Source organism: Emydura macquarii, unplaced genomic scaffold, assembly GCF_026122565.2.
Source record: "Emydura macquarii macquarii isolate MOO-44397 ecotype Brisbane River unplaced genomic scaffold, CSIRO-AGI_Emac_v2 contig_3220, whole genome shotgun sequence".
In the NCBI taxonomy this organism is placed as follows: Eukaryota; Metazoa; Chordata; order Testudines; family Chelidae; genus Emydura; species Emydura macquarii.
The window spans coordinates 7,023,219-7,043,796 of NW_027133357.1; the positions used below are offsets into that span (position 1 = coordinate 7,023,219).

General features: G+C 44.9%; 1 protein-coding gene across 5 annotated transcripts; it reads left to right on the top strand.

Moving 5' to 3' along the window:
• The first annotated feature begins 5,861 nt into the window (after positions 1-5,861).
• Positions 5,862-20,578, top strand: LEMD2 (LEM domain nuclear envelope protein 2). 5 transcript variants are annotated; one of them, XR_010916864.1, is made up of 11 exons: positions 5,862-7,452; positions 8,311-8,351; positions 9,070-9,145; positions 10,265-10,341; positions 10,987-11,066; positions 13,247-13,392; positions 14,389-14,490; positions 14,588-14,690; positions 16,063-16,447; positions 16,884-16,963; positions 18,275-20,578. XR_010916864.1 is itself a non-coding variant. In XM_067531457.1 (9 exons), exons 1-9 carry the CDS (start codon positions 5,862-5,864, stop codon positions 16,211-16,213), a joined length of 2,367 nt encoding a protein of 788 aa, XP_067387558.1. In that variant the 3' UTR covers positions 16,214-20,578. The 5 variants fall into 5 exon arrangements, 2 of the variants coding, with proteins under 2 accessions (XP_067387558.1, XP_067387559.1); XR_010916863.1 differs by having other exon boundaries at positions 16,063-16,963; XR_010916862.1 differs by having other exon boundaries at positions 16,884-20,578.

Here is a 20,578-nt window from a genome sequence, read left to right on the forward strand (position 1 = left end):
CTTAATTAAGAACAATCACTCTATAGGTGCCATGGAATTGAACATCTGTAAGGTGTGAAAAAGTGAGACAAATATGTCTGTGACATGTATCCGATTCCAATCCAATTTTATCCTCCCAACTTAACATAAATTCTGCTGTCACTGTGGATTGTTTAAATAGCTGCAGTATTACTGCCAAAAGAAGAACACATGCTCTTGGAACTGCTCTGTACTTTGTGTTTTGAAAGCTGGTCCTGCCCTTAGGAGACGATAAACCTCCTCCCATATAACAGTACATGTAGTCATGAGTGCTTGCCAGCTTTGACATGCAATTCAAACACATATTTCCACTGCGCAGACTGGTCAGCCTAATGTAGCTGGAAGTCTGCAGGGATCGTTGCTGAAGGGCAAGTTACGCTATAAAATCACTGGTAACTGAATCTGAGAGGGAAGATAATGAATGCAATGCATTCAGTGAGGCTGAAATGAAAACACAGTGCAGTTTCACTGGGCCAGATCCTTGGCTGGTGTAAATCCATAGAGCCAGGCCAGACCAGTTTACCCCAGTTGAGGATCTTGCCCACTGATTTACCGGATTTACAGCATAAGTGAGATCAGAGACTGGCCTGTTGTTCTTAATGGGATATTCGCTACAAATCCTGAGAGCTTCCCACCAGCTGTTCCCGCCTATGACGGGAAAACCACAGGACAGGGAATGAAAACTGGGTGAGGCTCCTCTTGAAAGAAGACCTAGGAGATTCTGCTCCCAAGCCCTGAAGATCTCCTGACATCTGTGTGGGTCTCAGGAGATTTGTTCCAGGCACAAGGCTGCCCTACCTCTTTCACCACACTCTTTGAGAGGCTTCTCCAGCTGGCGGATGCCCCCAGGGCTCCCCCCATGAAGGGACGCTGCCCAGGGCACAGGAGATTCCCTAAAAGAGCCTCTGGCTGTAGCAAGTTACTTGAGCCTTCTCCCCAGAGCTAGCAATGGGGCTGAGACACAATCTCACCACCCCACAGCTGCCCATCCCCAGGGCAGGAGCCTGGAACCATGGATTCTAGGGGAGGGGCAAGTGGTGCCTGGAAGAAGTTGGCTTCACCAACCCGTGTATAGCTCTTGACCCGACAGCTGATGCACAAGCTGGAGTAGAACCTAGCTCCCTCTCCAGTAGTTTTGCAGGGCTAAGAGGAGTTAGGGAGAGAACATACTTCTGTCTCCGTCTGGCTGATCTGGCTTCAAATACACACAAGAAGCAGTTGTGAGCAGTAAGACAGGGCCATTTGTACAAATTTTCTAGCCATCTTCAGAGCAAGTCCCTTTCTAGGCCTGACCTATTTTGACAGTGTCCTTTTAACTAGCCTTCCCCTTGCTGCTGGTGCTCTGTACACACACAGTCACGTTTCCTTTTCCTTTAAGCTGCCTCTGATGTGCACCCCTGTAATGAACCCAAACAGAAAGCTGGCTCCCGCACCCATCTGTATGCACAGCATCCTGGCCAGCTGCTTAGAAGTGTCGGCTCTTTTCCTTTCCCTTTTTCCTCCTGTTGTCAGCATTCGATTACCACCATCCGCTCAAATAATTCTTTTCGCTAGCAGCAGCTCATCCAGTTTCCAGGGCAGCAAACTCCATTACCGCAAGAGGCTACGTGGGTAGCTGTGAAACTCACTTCTCAAGAAACTGATCACATTTTTCTCTAGCTAAGATGGAGGGTGGAGAAAAGAAAAAAGAGGAACTAAATACAGTGCCTTAGCCTCAGCAGAAAGCCAGGCAGACTCAGGACATATCACACGAGCTGGACGGAGATAAAAAAAAGTTCCAGCCACACCTGTGCCGTGCTCATGAGTGATGGGATGCCTGGCAGGCACACAGATCCTGCCCGTATCCAGTGTAAGTGATGAGTGCTAGGTATGGAGGATTGATGGTTAAATACCATGTAATTAGAGAGGGCTGTGTCAGAGCTTGGAGATACCGTCCCTCTTGTAGTAGGTGGGGGTTAATCTGCTTCACCCACCATCCAGGAGGTGCATGGAAATGGTGCAGACATGACTCCAACCTTCCTCCCCCTTCAGGTGGGGGAACATCAGGGAAGCAGCGCCGGGTTGCCCGAGACCACCATCTAGGCAGGTCTAATGCAGTCATGTGGGGGGAGTTACTTCCTCTGCTTCCCCCCTCCCCCCCCCGACCACCACCCCCATGGCCACATTAGACTTAGCCATGGTCCATCCTACACTAATTAAGGCAGAGACATTCAAAGTCACCAGAAGCCCAATTTCTATTCATTTTAATGAGAATTGGGTGTCCAAACCTAGGCAGCTTTGAACATCTCAGCCTGCCTGTCCCTGCAGAATACTTAGGGCCTGATTCTGCCATCTCTACTCCCAGTGGGTGGCACCTCACTCTGCATGTAACCCCACTGAAATCAGGAGGATTGTTCATGGTCTATGGTACCACACAATGTGAGCAGGAGTGACAGAAACCGGCCCGTAGACATTACGCCTGGCAGACCCAACAGTCTCTATCATCCGCACTCTGAGAGATGGGGAGTAAACAGGTAGCGGCTTAGTAGCCAATGGTACTACGGACCAGCCTATTGCCCTCAAAGAGAAATAGCCATCTATCGTCTTATACTGTGCCCATCATCATGCTATCTGTGCGCCTTTAGCAGAGGTCAGTGGGCAGCCAGACCACCCCATGAGGATCAGCTTGCCCTAGTTTTTTACAAAGGGCGATTGGATTCCACAGAAGGCGCAGGGGTGACAGCCTCCCTGGACCGACACCGGCTGGAGGCCTTGTCTTGCATAAGGTCAGACCTATGCCTCATCCAGTCCCTCTCATCCTCCCTTCTGTGTGTTAGGGATGAAGTGGTGGAGTGACAAATTGCCCCCTTTCCCTTCCTCACCAACCAGCTCGGGGACACTCTGATCAATGACAAAGATGGGCCAGCCCAACCCTATATAATTATCCCACTGTATCTGCCATTCAACTGCAGAGGTAATAGCCAAGAGTAATTACACTGGAACCTGTCTTAAATGTTCACTCACGGAACCAAAAAAAGCAGTTGCTAAAAGAATATAGCCTGCTACGATAGATGGGGCAGGACTGCAACTTGGCCCCATCAGGGGGCCTAATTCTGATTTCACGTAAACAAAAAGAGACTTTATTGTTACCAGCTGAATCACACCAGTGTTAAATTTGATGCAAGGGTGATGTGCATAAAACCCAGCATGCTGTGTGTAGGAGGGCAGAATAGGTGATCATGATGGTCCCTTCTGGCCTTAAAGTCTATATTGAGGGTGGTCTCTGAAGACAGGCAGTCACCTAATGAACCTAATACTGGGCCAAACTCATGCTTGGCATAACCCCACTGATGTCCATGCGAGGTTACACTAGGCAGAAATATGGCCTGGTCTCTTAACTAGGGATGGGTGCCCTTAAAATGGGTGCCATTTGTACTGAGCTTACATGCTTGGATGGGTTTGAAGTCTGCACGCATAGCCTGAGCTTACCCAAACTAGTTAAAACCCCTGAGCCTGCAAAAATGGGGCACCAGCAGAACTAGCAGCATAATCTCGTTCTGTATTTACATGGCTCCAAATTATTAGCTGTCAATTATGCTTTCCAGTTAAAGAAGACAGGAGGCTAAGCTGAGAATTTCCAGACTTCCCAGTGGAATGGAGTGTGAGGCTTCACTGGGCTGTCTGGCTGCTGCTAGATGGGTGTTTGTGTTTGCTAACTGGATTAAGAAATAGCAGCGTATTTTGCAAGCCCCTTCTTCAATAAATCAGGAAGACCTAGAATGACTTGATCTGATGGCCTAAATTAGAATAAGTGATGAGAGCAAAGTGGGTATGAAAGGAGGATGCCAGGAGACAGAAGCAACCCTACCAACTATTCCACTTATTTAAAACATCAAATAAAATCAAATGCACAAATCGCTCACTGAAATTGTACACGATGCAACTTCTGAGCAGATGACACGATTCTGTAATGGTTCTGCATGCTGTCCCACTCAGCTGCACTCGGTGGAATCCAGCAGAAATGCTTCACACTTCAAAGGTAGCCTCTCATCTTAGAAAGGAATCTAAACTGTGTAAATGAGGGGAGAAGCGAGAAGATTTTTGTGCTGATGGAATCAACCATGATAGACTTTGACATACAGTAGCAAGTAGCACGCTGATGTCACCTAGAATAACTATGATGACATGAAGCAGTGGCACGCCCCAATGCGTGTGTGTGTGCATACGTATGCATGTATGCCTATAACAGTGACGGTCATTCCGGTCCACGTTCCACTCCAGAAAAGCAGCATCATGTAATCGTTACATTCATTTTACCCCGCTTGGCAGTCATCCATAGCCGTTAACATCGGATGGTGGGTTGGTGGTCCTCATAGCGCTGATAAAAACGCCTATGTAGTCACTGTGCAGTTGCATTCACCACAAGGTCCTCATTACCTTTAAGAACAGTCCAATAATAAACATTTCAGCCACTGTCATTACATTATTATATAGAACAGCAGCAAAAAGTAATTACTCTACATCACTGATGACAAATTTAATTTTCAAATCAAGGCTGGGTTTTGAAGTTATAAGTGTCAAACAACTCCCTTTCCCTCAACAAATCCGAGGATCCTGATCCTGCTCCAATCAGCTTCAGTGGTGCAGTTCATGTTTTAAATTAATACGTTAATGAAAGCTGGGAGGGGGCTCAGTTCTGAGACAGGTGGACCAGTGAGAATAGAGAAGGGACATCTGGAGTTAAGAGACATGTCTCTTTCTCTTCACAAATGACAAATATTGGCAAGGCTGCACTATCATTGCTCCACCATTATCAGTTGTCAACGAACACAGGAAGGCACACGACCAAGGGCATGGGTGGGAAGGGGCACAGAGTTACCAAGCTTTTCTGGATTCATAGATGTCATTCTGTTTTTAATCTGAGGTGCTCAAGTCTGGGTCTCCTCAAGTGAGGACCAGTCCTTTCCTACTATGACTCTCCACTAACTTTGATCAGTGACCGAGATTTCCCAAGTGCTCACTGGGAAAATAAAATGGCACATAAGAGACTATTAAAGCAGCAACTATTTAGGGTTCTTGGACTTGATTCCAGGGGACAAAATTGGTTGCATCCCAGTGTGACACAGTAGGACCTCAAGCATATCATCTTGCCGTATTGAAACACGGCATAAAAGAGAAACCTGGTCAGCAACGGACTAACTAAGGTACAAAGAGCCTGTTGCATAACAATGCCAGGGAGCACAGACGTGTCATCCTGTGACCATGCAACAAAAGCCACCCTCATGTCACTCTGCAGCCTGGCACCAGCCAAAGCCCCACCCACCGCCAGGATGGCAATGGCACCAAAGCGTCGCCCCCAGGCATCGCCGTGTCACCCGCTGCAATGCAAGGTGGCACCAATGGATCATCCAGAAGCGACGACATGAGGGCATGTAGCTGGCTCAATCACAAATAAAAGTCTGAGCCACCCACCGACCCTTCCCTTCCCTTCCCTTCTCTTCCCCTGTGTCTTGCTTGTTTTCCTTCGAAGGGCAGAAAACAGGCTCCCAGCCCAGCCCCTCTATAATAAGGGCCTATGAGAAGTCCCATGGGACAGAGCTGTGACCTTCCCAAGATGGCGGCCAGCGCCAACCCTTTTCACTTTGGCGTCCGTATGAGGCTTTTGACCTTTCCAAGATGGCGGACACAGCTGTCCTGCCGGACGTTGCACGGCGCTTGCATTGACCTTCTCGAGATGGAGACTAGAAGCCGCCTTTCCGCCTCTCCCAAGATGGCGGTCTTTGCCGCCCCTCTCACACAGAAGTGCTTCCGGTCTGATGATGCGCCTCGCGCCCTTGTTGGGCGGGGGGGGGCACTTCCGGGATATGGCCGGCCTGTCAGACGCGGAGCTGGGCCGGGAGCTGCGGGCCTTGGGCTTCCAGCCGGGGCCTGTCACCGACTCCACCCGCGAGCTCTACGTCAAGAAGCTGAGCCGCCTGCGGGCCGAGGTGGCGGCCGGCCGGAGGAGCCGGGGGGCCCCGAGCACCGGCAACGCCTCCAGGCCCGAGCAGGCCGCGGGCTCCCGCCGCAGCGCCGCCGGCCTGGCGCACAGCGCCCGCAGCCAGGGCCGCAGGGAGAGCGAGGATGAGGAGGGGGGCTCCGAGGAGGAAGAGGATGAGTACCAGCGCCCCCGCAAGGGGCTGAGCCCTCGGACCCAGCCGAGGAAGACAGCGGCCCCCAGGGGACTCGCCTCCAGCATGGCCGGCCTGTCCGACGCGGAGCTGGGCCGGGAGCTGCGGGCCTTGGGCTTCCAGCCGGGGCCTGTCACCGACTCCACCCGCGAGCTCTACGTCAAGAAGCTGAGCCGCCTGCGGGCCGAGATGGCGGCCGGCCGGAGGAGCCGGGGGGCCCCGAGCACCGGCAGCGCCTCCAGGCCCGAGCAGGCCGCGGGCTCCTGCTCCCGCCGCAACCCCAGCCCTCTGGCACGCAGCGCCCGCAGCCAGGGCCGCAGGGAGAGCGAGGATGAAGGGGACTCAGAGGGGGAAGATGATGAATATCAGCCCCCCCACAGGGAAGCTACAGAGGGGCTGATCTCTAGGATCCAGCCAGGGAAAACAGCAGCCCTGAGGGGGCTAACCGCCAGCACCCAGTGGGGGACAAGAGATGCGGGGCTAACCGCCAGCACCCAGTGGGGGACAAGAGATGCGGGGCTAACCGCCAGCACCCAGTGGGGGACAAGAGATGCGGGGCTAACCCCCAGCACCCAGTGGGAGGGAGAAAGGGGGTTAACCCCCAGCACTCAATGGGGGACAAGAGATGCGGGGCTAACCTCCAGCACCCAGTGGGAGATAGAAAGGGGGCTAACCCCCAGCACCCAGCGGAGGACAAGAGATGTGGGGCTAACCCCCAGCACTCAGTGGGGGACACGAGATGTGGGGTTAGGCCCCAGCACTCAATGGGGGGCAGAAAGGAGGTTAACCCCCAACATCCATTGGGGGACAAGAGATGTAGGGTTAACCCCTACTACCCAGTGGGGGGAAGAAAGGGGGTTAACCCCCAGCACACAGCAGAGGACAAGAGAGGTGGGGTTAACCCCCAGCACCCAGCGGAAGATAAGAGAGGGGGGGTTAACCCCCAGCACCCAGTGGGAGCCAGGAAGGGGGTTAACTCCCAGCACCCAGTGGAGGACAAGAGATGGAGCATTGACCTCTAGCACCCAGAAGGGGATAGCAGCAGGAGTAGGGGGGTTAATCCGCAGGATCCCATGGAGGACGGGGGGAGGAATGGGGTTAACCTCCAGGAATCAGTTGGCATGGACAGCCCCCAAGCAGGGGAAAGTAGGAAAGGACAAGGGTCTGGAGTTCTACCTTTCCTGGTTCCTGTACCTGGCGACCCTGGTGCTGTTGATAGTTTTCCTGGGTATCCTCTGGGTGAAGATGATGGGGCTAGGCCATTTTCTGGGTGCGGAGGAGAATGGTATGTGAGTGTTTAACACTTTTTACAATTATTTCCCCCTATTTCCTCTCCCCTTCTTTCTCTTCAGTCCTCTCTTGTTTTTCTTTTCCCCCTGTTGTTCATCTTCACTGCATTTATTTTTCCTCTCCTTGTCCTCACTTGTCTTTGCCTCTTGTCTCCCCAATCCCTTTCCCTGGGGCACTCTGTCAGTTATGAAAAAGTTTCTTGTGAGTGTGGGTTTTTTTTCCTAAATCAACTTGGCTTGATCTTGACCACTTCAAAAGTACAAGTCTTGAATTTATCTTCTGCTGCTTATCTCCAAGAACATTCAAGCTTAAATATGCAAAAAAGAGATCCTGTATCCCTTCTGTAGCAGATTAATTCTCCTGCTAGATTAAATTCACAGAAATGTTCTGTTTGTCTGGTTCCAAAATGACTGAAGAGGGTTGGTGGAAGGAGGTTGCAAGGTGTGGCTGCCAGAACTCAACACCTGTGTGTGTGTTTGTGTCTGTTTTGCATTGACTAGGTGAGCAGGCTGCCCTGTTTTCTCAGTCAGTGAATACTGCAAGAACAGAAAAAAAACTCTTCTCTCTAGAATTATTTGCAAAATGGCTTGGAAACTCCAACCTATTTGCCTGCTGAACAAAACTCTTTGGTTTTGCCCTGATATGTGTGTGTTACTAATGTAGGTTTTAATATGGCCTACCTTTGTGTTTCAGTAGCATGGTTTAACTAGTAAGGTAATACTCAATTGGATGAATGGTAGAAGAATCAGATGCTTAAAGTAGTAGCTATTTTTAATCACTGCTTTAATCACTAGTTATTTTCTCTGTCAATTTTTATTTTGTAGATGACTAACTCTTATTTCTTCTCTCTCAGTTAAACTGTTAACTGTGGATTGTGAGACAAGAACAGATGATGTAAGTGTAAATTTAAAGTTTGTTTTTTAAAAAAATCCTTGCTGTAGGGTTAGGCATCTCACAGACAGTTAACTGTTATAGCAAATTTCACAAGTCAGTTATTGTCAATATCCCTGCCAAATAGCCTCTCTCATTTTACAGGAGGAATTTAGTGGTTTACCAAAGTTAGATTGAATAGGCTTTTTTTGCAGGCTAGACTAGATTGTGACTGTGTAGACGAATCTGAAAGTTAAAGATTTAAGTTACTGAAGATCTGAATCACTTGGTGTTACAGAAATTTTCTTTGGTTATTTGTAACATAAGTGACTTTGATTTGTAAAAGAGATTTTACTAATAAAGCTAAATCCCTAATCTCTGTTGGGATGTGTTTATGCAGCCCTGATTTATTCCATAATGCACTATTGAGAAAGACAGACTTCTTTATAAAATTCACAGTGGTGTTATATGATGGTAAACTGATAGTCAGTCTTTTGCAATGTTCTGGGGAAGTATATCATAAATCTGTTTACTATACCTGAGTACAGTACGTGACAGGAGGTGCTCAGCAATTTACAGGATTAGGCCCTGAGACTTTTTGCCTCAGTAATCCTGTATTTTAATTTTACCAGATGAAATAGAGCATAACTGAACACACTTCTGTTAGTTTCTTATTTTCCTATTTTGGCTGACCTAATTGCTCTCTTGTTGTTGTTGATGTTTATCTATTTCTGACTTTCAGTTCTGTCAAGCTAAACAGAAGGACATTTTAATGACCATGCTGTATGAATTATATAACTACCTGGCAATACAAGCTGGTGAGTTCTGATTGTCGGCATAAAGTACTTAGGAGTGTTCAGCAAACAGCATCTCCCAGCTGGCTGGACATTTTTAATCTTTCTTTGAAGAGAGGTGCCTTGTGCAAATGACTTCCACTTGAGGGGCTCTGAGAAAAAAGGCAAAAGGTGAAAAATACAGGGTTTTTGTTTAATGTGAATTGTGCTTTACTAATGCACTTATGTCACTGCAAAGGTAGCTGTGCTTCCATAGAGATAGCCTTATTTGCAGATCATATATTGGGAATTTGAAATGCAAATACTCAACTTCATAGTTACCCGCCCCCATCCCACCAGTGCCTCAAATGTTTTCAAGGCACCTAAGTCCAACAGCAGTACTTTTCCACATATTTTATGTAACATAGACTTAGAATGCTGGCCACGACATTAGAATACCAGCAGCTGCCCAGTCAATGATTAGTGTTTCATGTTGGAAAAGGAAATGCAGATAGAAGTTTATCTTATTAATATTGTTCTAATGGGTAGAAATTGTCAAAAGTGCTTAAGTTCCGTTTTGAAAAGTGACTTAGGAACTGAAGAGCCTAAGTCCTGTAGACCCTCAGTGAGTCTTAGGCTCTCAAGTGCCTAATCTCTTTTGAAAACTGTACTCAGTAGCATGGTACATCTATTAAGACTTCTCTTCAAGGCAGGTTTTCATGGTCTGGGTTTGTGGACTTTCCTCCAACATTTGCCTTTGCGCTAGTAGAAGGTTGAAGTAGGGAGGTATGCTCCACTGTAATATTGTACATTGATCTGTCAAGGTGAGCATCCACCATGCCTGATGGAAAGTGTCCCTTCCTAATGTATTTAGCCAAATGTGCAATTCTGTACAGCGAGAAGGCAGTATTCCTTCTTGGCTCGTGTGGTGGGTAGCTTATACCTTGAACCAATAGATTTGATTGCCCGTATCTTAGCCTATATACAATAGCTACAAATTTTATTAAAGATCATATCAATTCTAGCCAAATAATTTTAACAGCATTTTGGCTACAACTAAAACTGATTTAAAAGAAAAACACTTCCAGATGGTTCAGTGCAGTTCCTGATTGTGCAAGGGTTGTTTTTTCAGGGTTGTTTCCATCTATTTGACTTCTTTTCTAGGTAGTTTTGAGTGTGGAAACCCAGAGAAGCTAAAAAGTAAATGCATTCTGGTTAGTGAAGCAAAGGAGTACGTGATGGTAAGTAGGATTTGTAACGATGGTTAATGGTTGTGTATTGTAGTTAATTTCTTATTATAGGTTATTTATTGCTTTATGTAATAATGTACCATCTGATTCTGAGTCTTTCCAATCTTTCCAGCTGTTCTTTTGGCCGGTCCTGTTCTCCTCAGTTCTTTGAGAAAACAATTTTCTACTCCATCTCTCTGACAACAACGACTTAGCTGTTGTAAATCTAACTAATGATTGTTGCTCCACCTTAGTCGTCAGTTGTTTGATGTCAGAAATGTGTCTCTTTTGGGGGCTGGCAGCAATAAGATTTTCTCCAAAGTGATAGGAGACAGGCTGCTTTAATCTAACATTCCACCACTTCATAGAAAATTGTCAGCAAGATTGTGTTGTATTTAGCAGTTAGTCTCAGAAGTCTCAGGAGACTATCACTTTACAGTGTGCTTCATGCATCATATACCATAGTTATAAAATTCTAGTCAAGATTCCAAGCCAGTCTGTAGACTTGGTTTGCCTTTCTGCCAGTTTGCCAAATTGGTGGTCAGAGGTAATCTAGAAAAAAATACAGGTAGAGAAATTTCTCCAGGAAGGCAATGATGTTATTCCACCTTCTCAAATGAATGCAGAACTAATCTTCTTGTGGATTCTTCCATGTAGAATGTAACCAGTAGTTCCCCAGAGAAGTTTGAAGCTGCCCTGCAATGGATACTAAGCAGTAACAATGATTTAGGAATATGGTGAGTGAATGGCAGCACAAGCTGTTCAAGTTATAATTTACAGCACTGTCTGATTTTATGTAATTTGATATTTAGTGTATATTGGTTTGTTGGCATATCACCTATCCTGTTAGATCTCACAAGCTAAGCCAGGTTTGGGGTGATTGGTAGTGGGAGGGGAGAACCTCCAAATTAAAAGTAGGATGCTGCAGGAGTTGTTGGTGATTCGGTAGGTGATAGTCTTTCCTGAGTCAGAGTCCCAGCATTGTGTTGGAACAGTGTGCTCGTGGAGCTGCTGTCTTTCAGATGATGGATAATCGGAGGTCCTAGCTTCTTGTGGTTATTAAAGATCCGATGACACTTATTGCAAGATTTAGGAATGAGATAATACCTTTTATTGGACCAACTTCTGTTGGTGAAAGAGACAAGCTTTCTAGTGGCACAGAGCTTTTCTTCAGGTCTGTAGCTCAAAAGCTTGTCTCTTTCACCAGCAGAAGTTGGTCCAGCTAAAGATATTACCTCAAACACATACTAGCATCTCTCTTATGTTTCCATCTGTTTCTGAAGGATTTAAAGATGCAGGAAAACAAAATATTAAGCCTTGTAGCTCTTACAGTTGAATATAACATTCTGAATGTGACCAATGCGGCATTGTCTTCCTGAGTCTGCGGACATACTAACATAACTCCCAGATGTGACATGTCTCCATTCAGTATTAACTCTGGGGTCTAGTAATGATAATTTAAATATCAACAGAGTTAACTGTTTCACTGCTATTTAACTGATTTCAACAGAAACACTGAAGTTGTGGACATAGCTTGAATAGAATTCCATTATTTTTTCCTCCTAATCTGCCCCCTACAGCCACTGCTATAATCTAATGTTCCAGATGTTGTCTATTTCTTTGCGATTCTTTGAGTGTGAAGACTCTACATAACTAGGCAGTATTCCTTTAAGGAATATGCTTGGATTAGTAGGTGGGATAGGATCCAGTGCTTTCTAATTAATGTTTTCAACAGGAACAGTGTTCATGACCTCGCTTTGCAATACAGAACACAGTCCCAATTTTTATATTCACCATAATTAACAACTCCATTCGCAGCTCACCAAACTGGTCCAATGTTAAGCAGCTCATTCTGAAACTCAATAAAAATGTGTAGTGTGGTGTAGTGTGCTGGTGGCTTTTTAACAAACATTATGTGAAGTTATTTTGACTGCACTGGTAAAAACAATAAAATAAGATCTGTGTGCTTGGTAATTCTTGCCTGTTCTATACATTCATTTAAGATTTTAACTGTAAATCAGACAGTGGTTGGGTGTCTCCAATTAAAGCAAGGCTCAGTTAACCAACTATAACCTGCCCAGCTCAGTTAAGCAACTATAACCTGCCAGGGGCTCATTTGCATGCTACCATACTAAGGGTTCAGGTAATTTGGGCTACCTGCCTACAATGGACTATTCATTAAAACCCTAGAATGAATTGGTAGCTTTACAAAACAAAAACAACTTCTTAATTCACCTCTTATAAATCGGAGCTCTTTCACTTGGATTACCTACTTCCTACTGATTTAATAGATCCAATAAGGAAACAAACATAGATGTAGATTGGTTTATCTGTGCTATAAGTGTACAGGATATCTGATTGCATAGTAGATGTACCAGTGAACTTGGGAATGTGTTACAGGTTGTGCCATAAATGATTTCCAAGATTGTCTGGTTTACTTTAGCCAAATTTGGTTTGGTGTTGCTTTTCTAGCTAAACTGTTTATGCTCATCTGTAACAAGAAAAACAGTGCAACTTGCACAGACATTCACTCACTCTCCACTGCTCTCTGCACAACTGTTGATGAGTGACTAGGTAAACATTTCCATTTCTCTATGCTGGGAGGTGGGAATCCAATTTAAAGTGTAATCTTCTGCACACTGAGAGGTACTGTCAAAGCCTCTGCAGAAGGAGACTTCAGTTTACCAGTGGGAGTTCTGATCCTACTACCTTTTCTAAAGCCATATTCCTCCCTGGCTGAGCAGCCAGTGCTGAAATGTTCTGGAAAAAACAGCAGTGAGAATGCTTTAGTGTTTTTTACGTGGTGTAATGAATGAGTTACAGCTGCTGCAGTGTGCTTGCTCACATTCTCTGGATTCAAGTCTGTTGCTGGAGTCTGTGTACTCTTCAGTAGTGATTTTCTGCCTCTTCCCATCAGGTTAAAAGGGGAAGACCCATCAGAACCGGTTACCAGTGTAGACCAGGTGGTGTGCCTCGAATCCACCCGCCCTCGGATGGGGCTAGGCTGTCGTTTCCGCCGAGCCCTAAGCACTGCCATTATTAACCTTTTCATCTTCTTCTGGAGTAAGTCTTTAGCCTTAATAGCTGGGCTTTCCCCCTCCCTACACACACTTCCTCAACCACATTAAACTAGTGGTAAATGTTAAAGGAATTCTGTTGATGAGTTAATTTCTATCTAATTGACCTGTGATCAGGCAATAAAAGGAGACCTACTGTCATGCAGTAAGTGCTCTACTGTTATTTCAGATCAGTAAGCAGGTCAGCTGTCTATCTCATCTAGGTGTTTCTCATGCATTGGTTGTGGTGGCCTGCAAAATTAGTTTATTAACAACCGCCCAGAGATTCAGTTCTCATCCCTTCCGTACAACACAGTTCAGTCCTCTTGCATTTCTGTTAATGAGTTACAATATTTCTTTGTATTCTCTCAATTATTTGTATTGTGGTAGTAGCTAGATGCTTCAGCTGAGATCAGGGCCCAGCTACCAGGTGCTGTACAGACACGTAGTAAGAGGCCGTTCCTGCCATGCTGTGAAGAACCTATAATCTAAATAGGCAAGACAGACAAAGGAAATGCCCGTCTGTAAAATGGGAATAACAGGCATAGGGAGACCGAGTGACTTGTTCGTGGTCATACAGGGGGTCAGTGGCAAAGCCATGATTTGAACCTACATCTCCTGAGTCTTAGTCCAGTGCTGTAACAACAAGGCCATCTTTTCTTTCCTTTCTGACCCCTTATTTTCAGAGCAGTGAAGCGTCACTGTTCTGGATTATTGTGGGGTGGGCTTTTGGCAAAGTGATGGGTTTTGAATTTTAATGCTATAGGCACCAAGAAATCCCTCCCCCTGGGACTTTGATTCCAGGCACTATCAGTTTCAGAATTCCCATGAGTTCTGGCTGCTACAATAAACAAAATGAATAACATAGATACAATTCCAGGCAGGCCCTGGATAACAGGGATTAAAAACTCTCTGATAACAGTAGGAAATACAGCAGCTAACATCTGCTGAGCACATGTATATACGAGTGCATGTGCTTCCACTTGTGTTCTTCCATTCATAGGTCTAATTGCCCTCTGGGGGATCCTGATCCTCCTAAAGTATCGCTGGCGGAAGATGGAAGAAGAAGAGCAAGCCATGTATGAAATGGTGAAGAAAATCATAGGTAGAGCCCAACAGCCCTTTGGAAATCTAATTTAAAATGGTCTCTTTGTTTCAGACAGCTTCACTCACCATTTGCCCTGTTTTGTTCCCTCTTACAGCCGCTGTCCAGGATCATTACAAAGAATGGGAACAGAAGTTGGAGCGATACCCCTATGTAGGCATCCTTCATGTTCGAGACACCCTCATTCCACCCCAAAGCAGGTGAGCAAATTTTTTCCCTTTAGGAAGGCAAACCTCAGTTTGGGTTATACTGCACTTATTGGAAACAAACTGCAAGAAGATTTGTTGGGGAGCGGGACATGAAGAATTTTAGAAGAATGAGTCTGGCCTTTAGGATTGTAAAGGATTCTGACATAGCCCAGACTGTTGTTGTAACCCACCGTGGATAAATGTGACAGTCCCAGTGCTCTGCAGTGTAGTTATAGCCATGTCATTCCCAGGATATTAGAGAGACAAGGTGGGTGAGGTAATATCTTTTATTGGACCAACATCTGTTGGTGAGAGAGACAAGCTTTCGAGCTACATAGTGTTTCTCCCAGTGCTGACATTTTGAACACTTTCATGGATGTGTTGTCATTGTCATATCAAGCAGACATTGGCTTTTGTTTGCTTTTCTTCGGTGTTGGGTGTCCTATTTGCGTTACCTCATCTAAACTTGAATCCGATGTTATCCTGAGCATCCCCACTGCTTTGTCGTATCATCTGGCTAGAAGGATTAGAGTGCTGTGCCTTTCAGAATGAGACACCCAGAGCCTCAAAGTAGCTCTTTCCAGGATGGCTCTATGCATTGCTTGCCATGGGAGTGAGACTACGCTCGTAAATCAAAGTTGGGTTTCCCACTGACAGGAGCAAAGTAATTGCCAATTAGGCAGATGTAAATGGAAGATGCTGTCCAGTAACAGGTAGAGTGCTGGGTTTGTTGCTCTTCAAGGAGGCGGCATGGTCAAGTAGCTGGATGGCAGGATGGGGAGTTAAGAGACAAGCGTCCTGTTCTTTGCTTTGCCACTGATGACTCAGTGTACCATTTGCCTCATCTATAAAGTTCAGTTTCCTCTTTGGTAAAATGGAGATCATCTCTACTTTGTAACATACATCCTTAACCAGTCACAGTGCTACTGGTAGGGAAAAGGGCCTTTTTGATCTGATTTCCCTGCATGGGATCCTGAATTGAAAGTGGGGAGCACAACTAGATGCCGATCCGAAACTGGGGCAAATGTCACTTTGTATTCTAAATTCTAAGGGATCTTTGCCAACATTACTGCAGATATCCTTGGGGAAAATTGCTAACTGCGGTCTCTTTGCACCACAATTCAGGTATGGAATTCTATGCAATCCTTAAGCCTTCTTGTACTGCCTGAAAGGCTCACTTTCCACAGTAGTAGGACCATGTATTAGGACCATTTATGGCTTGATGCCATGTCTCAGAGTTAACTCTGAAGATTGTTTGATCTCCTTTACGGTATATTGGAAGGCAATGGGAAGAGGTTAAGAGTTGCTTTGTAGGCAGTGACAAGTGCACTAAGCAAGAAGAAGTTAGGCAGAGATGACTATTCCATTTTGCTGCTGCTTCCAGGAAAAAAATGAAGCGAATCTGGGAGAGAGCTGTGGACTTCCTGGCTTCGAATGAGTCACGGATTCAGACAGAGTCTCACAGGATAGCAGGAGAAGATATGCTGGTGTGGAGATGGACTCAGCCCTCGTACGTTTCCGATTCAGAGCCCTAACCAGGAGCAAAGGAGGAGCCGTTGGTTCAGTCTGTGCAAAGGGACAATCCCCTCTTTGGGTGTGGGAAGGCTTGGTCAGGAGTTCTAACTTGCTCAGTTCAGAATCTTCCCAACCCCCTTTACCCTCTATTTCTGAGAGACACTTAACAGATTTTTAGGGCAATAATCTTAGCTTGTAAGAAGATGGATTTAAGCTAGAGGAGGAGCCAGAAGTACACCAAAGCTAGCTGTCCAGTGAGTATTTGACCTCCACGAGCAAACAACATATAACCACTCTTTAATACCCAATAGAAAGGGGCAAGAGATCTCTTTGCACAGGGATAGGAGGTTTAAAACTGACCTTTACTATGGGAAGACCAACAAGTGGTTTTACCCATCAGCAAATGTTTTTTTAAATAATTAATATTTCCCATGGAAACATCAGGAATGGGAGTTAAATCCATTAGTTTACAAGGTGCTTTTATCGCACTAGACACCAAGAATCAAGCACTTAATTGATGCTTAACAGAGAAGACCTCTGTATTTGTTTTGTCCTTACAAAGGGTGGGTAGGATTGAGGGAATGCAGTGTCATGTGCCTTGAGAGATTTGGGATGTGGGAGGGCTGGAGGAGAGGTAATGATCTCCTATACTTTGTATGTCTGCTTTCATTGTGCTTTGTCTTGTACCAGGAGAGGTGGAAAATGACAGAACACAGGTGAATATAAGGAGTATGTTCTTATGGCTGCAGCCAAAAACGACTGCTCCAGAGGTACAAAAAAAAAGAACTTGGGAATGAATATCAAGGGTGAAACTACATGTCTATAATGGGCCACTGCAATGTGTGTGTGTATTATATTGGAGAGCTGATACACGATGCTTACAGTGTTGATGCAGGGATTGTTGCTGCAACACTTAATGAGCAGAGATCAATTCACTATTAACACTGTGGACATAGTATTTTGTATATACAGTTGTTTGTACATAAAACTAAACATATGTAGTCAATTCAGAAGGGTTTGTTTTGAGGAGAAAATAGCACTGAAGTGTAGTGACCTAGGCAAGGCTGAATACTCTTGTTTAATCTTGGGGTTCCCACATAATAAACCTGCTATCCCAATCTCCACTCAGACAGCCAGGACAAATGCACTTCTGGCATAATTCCATTGGCTTCACTTACTTATGCCAGCAGTGATTTGATCCCTTAGAATCAGTGGATATTATTCCCATTAGTGTCATAAATACAATATGTGTGTGCCCATGTTCCTGGTATTACAGGTGCATAGAACTGCTTCTTCAAGGTTCTGGACCAGCAGGTAAACTTGACAAGGCCACTAACTCCCCAATCCATGGATTTGTGTTGAGAAATAACTTTATAATGCACCCGCAAAGGTTTGAAATGTTTCTTTAATGTGTGGAAGTATGTTCTAACCATGAAGCTTGCACTTCTGACTCCACTGCTAGCTGCACTGAAGATTGAAGGATTGCTGGGGCTTTTTTACCTATGCATTCTGCAGGCTGCCTCAGATTCATTGTATATCTCCTGCTGGCTCGTCAGCCAGAATCAGTACAAAGAAGCAGTCTCCAGAAACAAGGCAACAGGAGGCCTTGTTATTTAAGTAGGAGAGATCCCATGTTGAGTTGAATTTTATCCCCATGTGTTCCATTTGTGGCATAGGCAGGGTGCTTGAACAAAACAGGAAATCAACAGATGTGTCCAAGACATTAACCATCTTTCCCACCCTTTATTGATTAAAACAGTTGATAAAACAAAGGCAGCCTTTATTCTTTTAATGTGCTAGGACAAGATCTTTATATCCGTTGGTGCTTGTGAAAACTCCCATAGTGCCTGCTGTCTTAAATCTTTTAAAAATATATATGGGTTTTATAATTTTTTTACCAGATGGAGAGTGAAAAAGACCAAACACTGCACTAATCTTTTGTACTGTTGATAAAATTCTTTTTTTGTAGGATGAATCTAACTAGGTCGGTGCTATTTATTACATATTTAATTTGCCTTTGTACATTTAATTTACAGAATAAATTTGTTGCAAATTTTTATTTATCAATGCTTGTATTACAGTAGTCAAGGACCAGGATCCAAGTGTGCTAGGTGCTGTATGAACACAGAACAAAAAGACGGTGCCTGCCTCAAAGATCCTACAATCTAAGTAAAGACAAGAGCCAACATGCAAGCACAAGGAACCAGTGAGATGCTACTAGTCAGCGTGATAGTCAGTGATCTTAGCACAGCAGGAGAGCCTAGCTGTTGTCAGGTTTTAGTAGGCAGGTGAGACTGATTTCTGTTGGGAAATGATGGTGTTATCCTTGAAAGGTGTAGACATCAGTGGTAAAAGCTGCAGACTGGGAGCAAGGAGATAGGTAACATTTTTAAAAGTGACTATTGATTTTGGGTGCCATGAATTTAGGAAGCTGTGCACCCACTCTGAAAGCCAAGTCCCTTTATAGCAGCTCAGGTTGGATGTCCATAATCATTAGTCACTTCTGAAAATCATGGCCCTGGGTTCTATTCCAAACTGTCACCGATTCGCCGCGTCACCTTAGACAAGTCAGTTTACTGCTGTCTCAATTAAAAGTGAGACGACACCTGCCTTTGCCAAGTGCTATGAGATCTTCAGATGCAAAGTGCTATATAAATGCCAAGAACGATTGTAGGAAAATTGAGAAACAGATGTGTTGCTTAGTGGACAGGGTACTGGATTGGGACTCTGGAGACCTGAATTCTGTTCCCACTACAGGCCTGTTGGGAGACCATAGAATCATAGCACTGGAAGGGACCCTGAGAGGTCTTCTAGTCCAGTCCCTGCACTCAAGGCAGGACTAAGTATATCTAGACCATCTCTGACAGGTATTTGACTAACCTGCTCTTAAAAATCTGCAGACATGGAGATTTCACAACCTCCCTAAGAAGTTTATTCTGGTGCTTAACTAGTGACCATGAGCAAGTCACTTCCTCTCTCTGCACCTCAGTTTCTCCATTTGACAGATGGGGTAATGATACTGTAAAGCACTTTTAGATCTTTTGTTGAAATGACCTTATGAGTGCTAGGTTGTACTATTTTCTTTACCCTCAGGATTGTAGAAGACTCATGTCATGGTAGCACTTCTGCCAAAGATGGCAGGGAGAAAATAGTCATGACAGGGGTGAAGGGAAAAGGTCAAAGTCCCAAACCACCTCCTAGATAACTGAGAGGCCATCCTTCAAAAGAGCCTGCCAGGAAGAAAGTGAATACTTTCTAAATCTTGCAAGAACACTAGTAAGCCTAGATTAGTCCTTCTGAGTTTGTGTTCATCCTCCTAGGTGTTTCTAATGCATCTGTATTAGCTGAGTGCCTGTGTAGGACTGCAACACAAGCTGATGGTGGATTTAACTTGCAGGTTTCACAAGCAGGCTCTTGAAACGAGAGTTTGTGAATCATCAGTACTTAAATTCTATGTCCATAGCTGACTCATTGGTTCTGGGTTGGTGAGACATGTTTGTTCATCTCATAATGTAGGTCTTAGTGACAGACGCAGATGTTCAGTGGCGCAAAGGAGAGTTAGCGACCCAACTTCCATTGAAAGCTGATAGGAATTGGGTACCAAACTCCTTTTGCTGTCTTGGAAAGTATTCTCTGAAGTGTCTGTCTTGTTGCTAGGGTGTGTGTACAGAAAGGGTAGGAAGAAGAGTGGTGCTTAATGAAAGGTTAAACCTCCCTCCTGCCAGACTGCATTTCTGTTTAGAAGCTAGTGCCCAGCATAGGTTGCTAAATTGCAGCTGGGATATATTCAGGCTTAGGAAATACCCTGGGGTGGTGTCCCTACGTGTGCTGTGGCTGTTTGCTTTGAACTTAAGTGCCAAGAACTCCCCCATTATGACACCTGGGAGAATGGGCATAGGGAAGTTTTGGCTAATAACTTTTTGGAAGTGTATAGGGCTTTAAGCTTATGTAACGGGTTTGTTTCCATTACTGTCTGTCACCATTAGGAACCCTTGTTCCTGCTTGCTCTGTAAAATTGTACTGACAATTTCAAACACCTGTACAACACTCTTTGTAGATCCCAAAGTAATTACACAAAAGATGAAGAATTGTCCCCATTTTCCAAATGGTTGTTCAGCCACTTGATTGATCTCCCCTGTTCAGTGCTTTTCCTTTCTACTTGTACTGACTTTTTAGTTTCTAAAGTCTCCCCCACTCTCCATAAGCAGTAAGACTCTGTGCATAAATCCCCAAATGGTGGGCTGATAAAGCCATCACAGCCCCTTGTTGTCAAAAAGAAAAATATGTACTAGCAAGGAATCTGAAATAAAATTTGCCCTTTCTTTTTATTTCCTTATTCCGTTTAAAGGCTTTCATATTAAATGTTTTGTCTCTTACTGACATGA

Bases quoted from the DNA above. Each gene is read 5' to 3' on its own strand.
- LEMD2 (XM_067531457.1), top strand. From the start codon at position 5,862: ATGGCCGGCCTGTCAGACGCGGAGCTGGGCCGGGAGCTGCGGGCCTTG. The intron at 7,453-8,310 runs GTATGTGAGTGT...CTTCTCTCTCAG, and splicing joins TCTGGGTGCGGAGGAGAATG to TTAAACTGTTAACTGTGGAT. The intron at 14,691-16,062 runs GTGAGCAAATTT...TGCTGCTTCCAG, and splicing joins CTCATTCCACCCCAAAGCAG to GAAAAAAATGAAGCGAATCT.